Source organism: Callospermophilus lateralis, chromosome 5 (genome assembly GCF_048772815.1).
Source record: "Callospermophilus lateralis isolate mCalLat2 chromosome 5, mCalLat2.hap1, whole genome shotgun sequence".
NCBI classification, from domain to species: Eukaryota; Metazoa; Chordata; class Mammalia; order Rodentia; family Sciuridae; genus Callospermophilus; species Callospermophilus lateralis.
This window is the reverse complement of record NC_135309.1, coordinates 104,884,498-104,896,936: the sequence shown is the minus strand read 5'-3', so window position 1 is coordinate 104,896,936 and position 12,439 is coordinate 104,884,498. Positions and strand designations below refer to the sequence as shown.

Sequence of the window (12,439 nt, the reverse complement as noted above, 5' to 3'; positions counted from 1 at the left end):
TGGCTGAGGATAACCTGTAAATTGAGAACTGGCTTTTGAGGAAAGGTTACCTTCTCTGTCACATGGGTGGGATTTTGTAATGATCCTTTTCCTTCATGGAAAGTATCATAGACATGATTTGCTTTGAAAAAATCATGCATACTATTTTTATGCAGAAGAAGACGATTTAAATTCTTTTTAAAGTAGGCATGATGGCTACTTTTTCAAAGGGACATAAAATATTATAATATTATAAGCCATAATTTAAATAATAGCTTTGGACAGTTTACTTTTCATTTTCAAGTGGTATGAGTGCTTTTATTCTTGAAAGTACTTAAGCAATCCAGTTCATCTTATTGAATAGAACAGTAGCGCAGACGTTTTAGGCTGTGATGCTCACATTGCTTTGAGTGTAATTACAACTCATAGAATACTAAAATAAAATGTCAAGCTGTGAACAGTTTTGCTGTGTGTATACAGACTTCCCACTTACTCTGTTTTATTTTTATTCCAGACAGTAGTCTCAGTCTCACTTGATATCATCATGTCAGTAGGGAAGCCAGCAGTTATGGCTTCTCACCTTTGTGACAGTGGGGGAGGCATGATTTTTAGGGCACACACTTAAAGAATGAAATTTGTGTTTTTACTTTATGATTAGTGAGACTTTTTGCCATCCTAAATGGATTCTTCTTAGGAGCACTCTTCACGTAGGTGAAGTCATTTTGGAATATGAGAAGCAGTTCCTTCTGGATAATCCTTTTTTAAAAATTTTAACTCCTAGAGGTTTCTTGTTGAGATTTTCTTTTTGGCCTATATCTCTTGCTGAATCACCAGTATTGCTATTATTTTTTTACTATTTAAGGTGTGATTTCACACACACACACATGCTAACCAATTCATTTAATCAAATATATCTATATTATAGCTGCATATATATTTTATGTATGTATTTTTTTCTAATGGACAGAAATTGGCCTAGCATTTTGTAAGTTCTTTAACTTAGCAAAAAGAATTTTTTTTTCCTTTTTGATGAAGGGAGATAGAATTCTGTCTGAAGAAAATTATACAAGATATTTAATAGAGATTGAGTGGGGAAGATGATTAATTTCAACTAATAGTTGACTACCAATACTGATGGTTTCAATGCTGATGTCTGTTTTGTCATCAAAATATATAATGTTCTGAATCTCTGAGAAATAATGTAATTGAGTATAGTTTCCCCTAATTCTGTTCAGTTGGTAGATCTGTTAGCTGGTATTCGAGAAGACTCAAAAATTCTGGTTGGGATTCTGTTTTGAAGAAGCATTATTTGGAACAAAATAATATTTACTGCCAGCTTAGTAATATGCCTAAATTTTATAGAATTTAGGCTGTTTTAGGAAGTTATTTTCAAGAATTATCTACTATTGATGATTTGGGGTTGACTAATGCTTCTACTGTAATAATAATAATGATAGTGGGAGCCAACATTTGTGGATTTACTTTGTTCCAATCATAGAACTAATCTCTTATATACATTATCTTCTTAAGTCCTAAACACATTGTGAGTCAGGCACTATGTTATTTAGTTTTGTAAGTAGGAAAATTAAGCTTAGAGGATTTGAATCACTTGTCCAACATCACACAAGTAATGCTGAAGTTGGATAGCCAGACTGGAGCCCTGGGTCTAGGTTTCCATGTTATTACCATTTACAAGTACCAAAATAAAGAAATAATGTACATTTAAAAATGATGTACATTATTTTATACAAATATGATAAAGATAAGTCTTCAAAGGTATCTGACCTAGAGAAAATAATTTACCCTGTACAAGAACTGAATCAATTAGAAATATCACTGAGCTGAGTATGGTGGTGACTCATTCCTATCATCCCAGCTACTGGTAAGGCTGGTGAGGAGAGTAGCAAGGTCAAGTCCAACCTGGCAACTTGGTGTGACTCTATCTCAAAATAAATGAAAGGATTGGGGATGTAGTTCACCAGAATGCTTGCCTGGCATGTGTGAAGCCCTGGTTTTGATTCAGTAGCACACCTCCACACCAAAAAATTATATATGTATTATTATATACATTATACATATGATATATATATGCATATACATGGAAATATCACTGTGAAATTAATCTTAACCTTTTAAGTGTTTTTTTAATTAAACAAAGAAAAGGGAAAAACAAACCAGCTGTATTCAAGACCATTTAGCAAAGAAGGTAATATGCCATGTTGGGTGTCTGCACTGTAATTCAGGATTTATTGAGAAGAATATTATGATAATTGCAAATTTAGGTTCATTAATACTACATTTGAGTACCTAATGCAGCAAGTTGAAATTTTATGTAAGAGAGAATTATCCAACTTACAAATCATATAAACAAAATAGCCTAAAGATTTCTTTAGCATTCTACTTACACTTGAGAGTCAATCAGTGTAGATTTATTGCTCCCTTAAATTGGATTGAAATTAGCAACATAGATCATGTGCACGTTTTACATTACATTGCCTTTCTTATACATTTTCTGATCTCTGTAAAAGTGGACAGATTGTTCAGTGAGTAGACATTTTAATCTTCACTGGGATACAAGTAAATGACTTATTGATCATGATTGTTGGTTACCAGGAAAATATTTAGGAAAAAAATTTTAGTAGATTACACAAAATTAAATTGATTTTTATCTACACCTGGAAGAATTTTTGTCAACTTTAAAACATGCATATATACATATTTTTTAAAAAGGATTAGGAGATGAACCTTTAAAAATTATTCCTGTGAAGACTGAAAGCATGTTCTTAACATTTGAAACTTTTTTAGGTGACTAGATAATGCTACAGAATAATGGTATAATATTTCACAGAATTTTGAATTCTATTTTTAAGCCCTAACAACTACCTTTATTTTGAGGAAAAGAATTTTTAGTGAATTTATTGGTAAGCTAATTTTCATGAGAATTAAAAATCTAATGGGAATAGAGTACTTAGTGAGTGTTTCTTTTGCGGATTAGCAGGGAATGAAATTTTGAAAGTGGAAGAGCTCCTGCCATATCTTTAACTGAGAAACTAAAGCTCACAAAGGTGAAGTGGTTGTCTTAATATTAAATGGGCATAATCTGGGTGTTCACGGCTCTGCTGGAGCTCTTTCACTTGAGAGTTTTATTTATCTAGTGATTAGACGAGAGCAAGTTTGGAGCATCCTAGGATATGTGATTTTATCCTGTTCCTTTAATTATTGATTTTATTTCATAAAGAGATCTTAAAACTTTTTTTAATATATGTTGAGTTTCTTATTATTTAAATTGAATAAGTCTTTTCATTTGTTAATTTTAATTCAAGTCATAATTTGGCATATTTTTATTGATAATTTACATTTTATAGTATTTTAGTTTTCATGAGAATTTATTTCTATAATTCAACCTGTGAATAAATTTTTAAAGAATCCTTTATTTATTTTTTGGTTCTGGGGATTGAACCCACGGGTGCCTTACCACTGGGCTACATTCTGAGCCCTTTTCAAAAAAATTATTTTGAGACAGGATCTTACTAAGTTATAAGGGTCTTCCTAAATTGCTAAAGCTGTCCTTGAAATTTCAATCCTGCTATCTCAGCCTCCTAAGGCCCTGGGATTATAGGAATGCACCACCATGCCAGGCATATTTTTTATTTTGAGACAAGTTCTTGCTAAGTTGCTGACATGAGCCTGGAACTTGTGATCTGTCTGCATCAGTCTCTGGAGTCACTGGACTAATGGGCAAGCACCCCCATGCCTGGCTGAAGAATGCTTTTAAAAAGTTATTAGTTGTAATGGGCAAATATGGTTCTTAGGATCATAGTGTAGTGAAATGTTATTCAGACATTTTGTTTTTAATTTGTTGGGGAAAGTCTTTATTAACCACATAGGGAGAGCTTGCCAAGGTCTCTGTGTATTAACCCCCAGGAGAGGCCTGCCTTAGTAGCCAACATGCATCATGTTGTGTGTGCATATGGGGATCCTGGGGTGGGGTGGTATTAATAATAACTTTAATATTCTACTAAAAAGGTATTTTTAGGACTTAAAAAATAGACAACTCTCTGAAGATGAATTAATAATCTTTATAGATTGATTATAAACTCCCTGGCAATTGCTACTGTGTTTTTGTTTTTAGAACACTTTTTAGTCTGTAGCTCCATTATCTAAAAATACAGTTGTGAGTATAGCACCTCTCTCCTCCTAAGTCCTGGCTCTCTCTGAGTAGGCACCACATTTCTTCTTGGGCCTTGGATCCAGAGGCAACCACATAATTGCTTCAGAGGAAACCCTTACAGTGGTGCTTTTTTGGTTAGGTGTGTAATTCCCTATTAGGAAGAGAGGGCCAATAGAATTTTTTCAACAGTGCATGTATTAGGACTCACTTTCCTGTATGTACTCTGTTTTTAAATCAAGTGTGTATGAAACAGTGTTTTAAAAAATAGTAAATGGAAACATGGGATAGAATACATTTATTCTTAGGAAGTTTTTTTTTTCATTTACAATTTTTGTTGATGAATTAATAAATTGAATGTAAACATTTCTTTTCTATTTTGTTTTCTGATTCCACAGTCCACGCTGTAACACTGTTTCTAAATATCTTCGGATGCTTGGCTTGGTTTTTTGTTGATTCTGCAAGAGGGGTTGATTTTGGATTGAGTATCCTGTGGTTCTTGCTTTTTACTCCTTGTTCATTTGTCTGTTGGTACAGACCACTTTACGGAGCTTTCAGGTAAAATGTTGTGTACTTTGAAATATGCTCTTTAAAACCTGTGAAGTAAATAATTTGTAATATACCTTAAAGGGAGAACTGACATATTTTCAATAAGATTTTTAATCATTTTATTATCTTCTGAAAGGTCTAACATGGCATGCCTGTATATTCATTGAATCATAAAGTTAATAAAATTCTATTCTTTTCTCCCCCTTGGGGGAAAAAAAGACCAACTATGAAAATTAACAAAGGAAAAATAAACAACTTCAGATCTTAACATTTATAAAATAGTCTATTCCATACTATATACTTGACTTGAAGAAAAATTTTGCTTTTCATCCTCCTTCCCCCATGTTTCTGCAATGACAAAATTACAATTGGAGATTACAGTTCTAATTTTTAAATGAATATAGATAAGGTAAATACACATGTGGTGTATTCACCCAGCAACTTGGTAATTATTTTCTGTGTAAATTCATTTTTGGGTTTTCCAAAGGCAGTGACATTTTATAAACTTTAGACTGTAAGATGAAGTATAATATTTTTATAGCATATTTTAACAATGGTTAGGATTAACATTTCCTAAGTGTATGTTCTGGGGGATATTAATAGTTTGGGGGGAAAGGAGTTTATTAGCTTAATAAGTTTGAGAATAGCTGGTTAATAAAGTTAAACAAGTTTCTTCATTTCAGAATTTCTGGTCTAATTAAGTGACTGGTGTGCTTTGTGAGTTGATCATAAAACCATTCTTTTTTTGTGGAATAGCATTCTTGGCTTTAAGAAGTAAACATTGGACTTGGGAGACTGAAGCAGAAGAATTCCAAGTTCAAGGCCAGCCAGAGCAACTTGACGAGAACGTGTGTCAAAATAAAAAAATAAAATAAAAGGGCTAGAATGAAATTCAGTGGTAGAATGCTTGCCTAGCATGCACAAAGCCCTGGGTTTAATCCCTAGTACTGGGGGAAAAAATGGCTCTAGGAGCAGTGGCTCACTCCTGTAGTTTCAGTTACTTAGGAGGCTGAAATGGACAGATTGCTTGACCCCACGAGTTCAAGACAAGCCAAGATCCTATATTCAAGAGAGAGAGGGGAAAAGAGAGAAACCTAACCTAGATGTGACCTAGGTGTTTAAAGTGATGGGGGCGGGGGCTCAGAGATAGTAAAGAAAGGAGATAGTAAAAAAAAGAGTAAAGAAAGAAAGGAGAACAACAGGGAATTTGGAGAAATGAATGTACCAAACAACAGTAAAATGAATTATCGGTTAGAAATGAAATGAAGGGAAGACATAATGAAGGGAAGGGAAAGGAGGAAGGAATCTTTGAATACATCCTTTGGATATATTGGAATATGGGAGATTGGTTGTCAAGAAATGGAGAGAAGTTCCCCCATAGATGTGGGTTAGAGATTAATAAGAACCATCTGGGAAGAATGTTATTTCTGCCTCTTCCTTTGTTATCTAAGGCTGCATTACAAGGCTTTTTTATTTTTATTTTTTCCTTCTTCTTCTTTTAACATCTAAGGTTGCTTACTTCCATTATGTTACCGTATATTATCTATAATGATGCTGGTGGGTGGAAGGAGGAATATCTTCATGAGAATTTTCTTTAATAATCTGAGATAAGACTTTGGATGATAAACCTTCTATAATTATGTAGCCAAAATAAACTCTAAAAGCCAGCTGTCTGCCTTTATTACTTGAAGACATGTATTATCTTTTTTTCCTTAATTAAAATGTTTCATGGAACATTTTTAATTATGGCATTATCAATCCCTAGGCTAGATTATTAGCTGAAGCTCAGCCTTTTAGAGTTTATCATGAATATATTATCTGGGTTTCACTGTGCAGAGTAGAACTGAAAAATTTTTTTATGGAGGAAGTTGAATTAAAGTACTTTATAAAATTAGTATGCCTTATCAGCGTATTACTTTGGCCTTTCCTTTCATTGATATACTCAAGGACTTTGTCCTCCATAAGGTAATCCCATTGCATAAATCAGAATGAGAATTATATAGAGAAGTTTCAAGTGTGTATGTTTTTAAAAGCCAAGTTTACTAGTTATGAATTAAACATGCCATTGTGTAACTTGTGCATTTTAAAAAAAATTATAGTTTTGTTTCACAAGTCCCTAAGCATTATGTAAATACATCAAAATAGTTGGTGATTATTAATGAGAGGGTATTATTGTTGAAAAAGCATAACTACTGGAAACAGACTGAGAAAGATTTAGAATCCTGGCTTCCCCACTTCAAAATCTGCATTCTGTGTTATTATGGTCAAATGTATGAAACCTTTCAGAACCTCAATTTGTTAGTGGAAATGGTATAATATCTGCAGAGTTGCTAAGAAGATTAGGGATAATGTATGCAAAATGTTTTTCATTCAAGAAGATCAACAAATGGTAGCTGGAATTTTTCACGTTTTATCATTTACTTTTGACAAGTGGATTGTGGTTGCTGTGCATTATGTTTTGCTTCTTTTAGTCCACTCTCCTCTTGTGCTCCATTTTGAGCAAAGAGGAAGTATAATTTATAATGAGGTGTTCATTGTAAAGCTAAATAAAAATGAACTTTAATAATTCTAGTCTGATAATCTACTCTTTTAATTGAATTTTTACTATATTTAATGTAATTACAAATATACACATGGATTTAAATCTACTTACTATTTATGTCATGTCTATTCCTTACTATATAAATCTTTTATATTCATTTTCTTTTCTTCTTTCAGATTAATAAAGTTGTATTCAATTTTTATATATTTTTCATCTGTTTCTCTTATTTATTTTGGTGCAGATCTGCTGGCATTGAATTCCATCAGTTTTTATTTGGTTGAAAATATTGTCATTTTCTGCTTATTTTTTAAGTTTAATGGTATAAATTCTTTGTGGCAGTGAATTCCTTATAGCACTTGAAGCATTCTATTCATTGTTTTTCACCTTTCATTGTTTCAGTTGAGAAGTCAGTTGTAAGCCTTACTTATGCTCTTTAAAGGAAATGTCTTTCACTTTATGCTATTTTAAATATTTTCTGCCTGTGGTTTTCAGTGATTTTTCTTTATATTTTCATACTTTTTGGAGTTAGTGGAGATTCTTTAATTTATGAATAATTTTTTAAAACAATTTGGAAAATGATTGACATTATTTCTTTAAATATTGCTTTTGTATCTCTCGTAGGCAAAAAAATGTCTTTGTATACACACTTGATTATCAAGATCTCTCTGTGGGTCTGCTGTACTGCCTATTTTTTTGTCTCTGTTTTCAGTCAAATGTTGCTATCTCTTAGCATACTTGAAAAGTCTTTATTAAATCTGGAAACTGTGAGTAAAAAATCCTAGAGGCATTCTGATGATGATAATTTGTTTTAGAAAGTTCATCTGTTGCCTTGCTCATTTTCTAGCAGACAAAAACTGAGTTGCAACTCAAGATTTGTGTTGCAATTTTAATCTCTGGCTCTATACTATATTATATTCTCACCAGAAATGTCTGAAGCTTTCAATTTCTCTACATCCTCACTAACACTTTTTGTCTTTTTGATTATGGCCATTTAGTGGAGGTGTGGTAGTATCACATTGTAGTTCTAATTTGCATATCCCTAGTTACTTATGATGTTGAGTATCTTTGTTTACGCTTATTGTCCACACTTGTGTCATCTTTGGTGAAATATCTGTTTTTTGTTTTTTAATTAGATTATTGGCTTTTTACTTTAAAGTTTTATATTCGGTTAGTATTTTGTAATTAAGAGTTATATATTTTGGATACAAGTTCTTTTTATGATTTACACATATTTTTCCTAGTCTTTGGCTTTTTAAATTTTTTTTTGTTATTTTCTAGTTGTAAGATGGACATAATATGTTTATTTTATTTATTTATTTTTATGTGGTGCTGAGGATTGAACCCAGGGCCTCATGCATGTGAGGCAACCGCTCTACCACTGAGCTACAACCCCAGCCCCTAGTCTATGGCTTCTTAATTGTGCCCTAGAAAACATGAAAATGTTCAATTTTAATGTAGTATAACTTATCTTTTTTTAAAAAAAGTCTTGTTTTGTTAGTGTCATGACTAAGGATAGTTTGCATAGATTCTTTTTTTCCTTTAGCTTTGGGTCTTGCTATGTTGTTCAGGCTGGCCTCCATCTACTGGACTCAAGTAGTTCTCCTGCCTCAGCCTTGTGAGTAACTGAGGACTACAGGTGTGTACCACCATGTCTGCTATGATTTACCTCTGGATGTTTATAATTTTATCTCTTATATTTAGTCTGTTATACATCTTGAATTCATTTTATTTATTGCTTGTGAGGGTTAACTTGTGTTTACATTGTGTCTAAATTCATCTCTCTGTTGTGAATATCCACATATCCTAATGCTGTGTATTAAAAGAGATAATCTTAAGTTACTTTTGTCCATTTATTGAAAAATCACTTGCCCCCATATATGGATGTGTCTGCTTATGGATTTTCCTCATTGACTCATTTGTATACCTTTGTTGAAAATCTATTAATCATAAATATAAGGATATATTTTGGGGTACTATTTTCATCGATTGAACAATATGCTGCCTTGATTAATGTTGCTTCATGGTAAGTCTGTCTTTTACCTTTCTTTGTTTTCATAATAGTTTTGACTGTTCAAGTCCCTTTGCATGTTGTTTAAATTTTAGAATCAACCTGTTCATTTCTCTAAAAAAAAATCCTGCTGTGATTTTGATAGTGATTAAGGCAAATTTGTAGGTCAATTTGGGGAGAATATACACTTAACAATAACTTTATTATCCATGAATATGGATTTCTTCATTTATTTAGATATTTATGATATTTATTTATTTAGCTATTTTTCTTCAGTTGTACAAATTTTATGTTCCATTTGTTTATTCCTAAGTACTTCATTTTTATATTATTTTGGGTGTAGTTATTTTCTTAATTCCTCTTTGGATTGTTTGTTGTTAGTAGTAAGAAATACAATTTGTCTTTGGTATATTTATCTTGGGTCCTTCCATTTTGCTAAACTCAATTAATTTTAGTAGTTTTTGTGTGTGCACATATGTGCTCAGATTCCTTGGGATTTTTGATGTATAGGTAATGTCATCTGTAAATTAAAAACTTTGTTTTTTCCTTCCAAACTGATGATCTTTAATTAATCTACTTTCCTTCTTCCTTTTGCTTTATAAAACGGAGGACAGTTTTTAGAATAGTAAGAAAAGAAGTGAAAAATGAAGTGAAGATATACATATCTTCTTCCTGATATTAATGGGAAAATTCACCATTAATTATGATGTTAGCTGTAGATTTTTTTTTTTTTGGTAGATACCCCTTCTATATCCAGTTTGTTGAAAACGTTTATTATGAATGATGTTGATATTTCCAGATGCTTTCTGAGTCTGTGGATATGATCAGGCAATTTTGTAAGAAACTGGAGCAGTCTCTGGACTTAGGTCCTTAAGCTCTGGGAAAATTGTTTCATTTCTTTGATTATTACTTTCTGGTTTCTTTCCATTCATTTTTATTAAATTACCATTAGTAAGATTTGGGACTCTTGGGAAATTTAATGTTCTTATTTTTCTTGTATTTTCCATTCTTTTGTTTTTTTTCCTATTTAATTGGAAATTAATTTTTTTCCTATTTAATTGGAAATTTCCAAGCATCAGAATGATATCAGTCTTTTTAATAGCAACACTAAGGTGAAACACAATGGAATAGTGCTTTCAGTCCAAAGGAAATATAAATTCTTACCTAAAATTTGATACTCAAACTATCAAATTAAGAGTAATGGTAAGGATATTGTAGATTTTGAAAAGTTTATCTTTCCTGTATTATGTCTTAGGAAACTACTGGAGTAGCTCAAAATGAGGAAATAAACCAAGAGAAAGAAAAACACAGGATTCAGAAATAGGAATTCTAACCTAATAGAGAGGTCCCCTTCATTCTCAGGATAATAGATGGCAAATGGGAAGCCAGTCTAGGACTCCAGCAGTTCAGATGTGAGCAGGTCAGAGGGTTTGAAGAGAAACAACTTCAGAAAGATGAAATTGGTAGAATTCTAAATTAATTTGAATGTGTTAAGAAGAGATTGATACAAATTAAGGAGTGAATAGTGGTCAGTTAATGATAGGTATATATAAAAAATCAACAAAAGACAGTTGCCAACTGTGGAGAACTTTAAATGGTTATGCAGGATAGGAAAGCTGGTTATATAGGATCCTTCCTATCTCAGCTGTGAATAATATGACATAGTCATAATAAGAAAGCAGTTATGTTAACCTAACCAAAACTATGCTGATCAGACTTTTGGGAAGATGAGGAAAACGGCAAGTATCCATGTGCAAAATAGAGGTTGAAGTGGGGAAGAATATAAATAAAAGCCAAATTTTTCTCTTCTATAATAGTAAGTTACTAGTTAATGTTCAAATGGAAAATCAAGCAGTAGCAGGATAAGTATGCTACTCAGAGATGTGGAGGTCAATATCAAAATCATCAATTAAAATTTAAATCAATTAAATTTTAAATCAAAATTTAAAACCATCAAAAAATTTTTAAGATTTTATAACTGGGGAATGGCAGTTGGGGTGGAAGAGCTGTAAGGGGGACTGGAATTCTAAACTACCGTGTAGAATTGACTCAAATATTGCACACATGATTTTTTAAAAAAATCTATTATTGAAATATGACCTGAGATTCCCTAGCAGCCCTGGGTTCAATCCCCAGCACTACCAAAAAGAAAAAAAAAAAAAAATCATCCACACTGAGAAACAAATAGAGTTTTTTGCATATGGGTAGGACCTTCAACTGACCTTCAATAAGTGGGTTAATATTGCGGGATCCCTTCATCAGTGTGTTCCCTGTGTGACTAGGTCTTATGTGTTGTAGTGGTTTATTTTTCTGAGAAGCAAATGTTTCTGATTGATGTTTTCTACTCCCCCACATGGAATTAATTTAGCTGCCGGTTTTCTTGGAGGTTAGCATCAAGGCAGAAGACTGGGAATCATCTAAATATTCATAGTATGAATGTTCACTTAATTTCTCTGTTTTTCAGTGTGCTTGTGCATGGCTTGTTCTGATGCCCTGTTTTTAAGAATCCCTTTGGTTGTGTACTTTCTGAATAAACTGAACCAATCTTATAAGAAGAGGGCAGAGGGAAGGATCTGGGGGTCAAACTGCTTCTTACAGTCTTTCAGCTCATCTTCTTGTTTTTACCTATGCCTGCCTTTGCCTTACAAAATAGTTGGTGTGTCTATCTAGCTTTTTGAGCTGTTCTAAGGTTTAAGGAGTTTCTAAGGTTAGGGAATTTAAGTTTAGTTCTTCATTTTCTCCATTGCTGACTTGGGTTTTAGTTTTTGTTGTTGAATCAATTATAAATTCAGCTCCTTTGCAGTTTACAAAATTCTGTTGCTGTCCTCTTCCCTCTTGTCCTTATGGTTGTTTGGTTTCTTGTTTGTTTAAAAAACAACTTTTTTTTTTTTTTGGTAGCCCTGGGGTGGAAGCCAGTGCCTCATGTATGGTAGGGGCTGCTGTAGTTTTTTTTAAACCCCTCTCCCCTCTAAAAAGAAAGAAAGAGAAACCAAATTACTTAGTGTTTTGTGGTAGAGAAAGTAGAATTAAACTTGTTAAATCTATTATGTTTCAGTGGAGATCCAGGTAAGACAAGCTGTCTCTGGGCAGTAGAAAGCATTTGTTTCTTTAAAACATACTTCATACCAATGGTAATATTTGGCATTTTAAAATTGGACTGTTTTGTTGTTTTGTTAATGGACATTGGAAACTA

At 32.5% G+C, this 12,439-nt stretch overlaps 1 protein-coding gene across 4 annotated transcripts in view; it reads left to right on the top strand.

Annotated features, from left to right (window-relative positions):
* Nucleotides 1-12,439, top strand: part of Scamp1 (secretory carrier membrane protein 1) — a 103,979-nt gene that overhangs the window by 58,970 nt on the left and 32,570 nt on the right. For all 4 annotated transcript variants that reach the window (XM_076857091.1, XM_076857089.1, XM_076857092.1 and 1 more), the window contains one exon: nt 4,546-4,705. In XM_076857091.1, the coding sequence (XP_076713206.1) occupies nt 4,546-4,705 (160 nt within the window). The remainder of the gene's footprint in view (nt 1-4,545; nt 4,706-12,439) is intronic.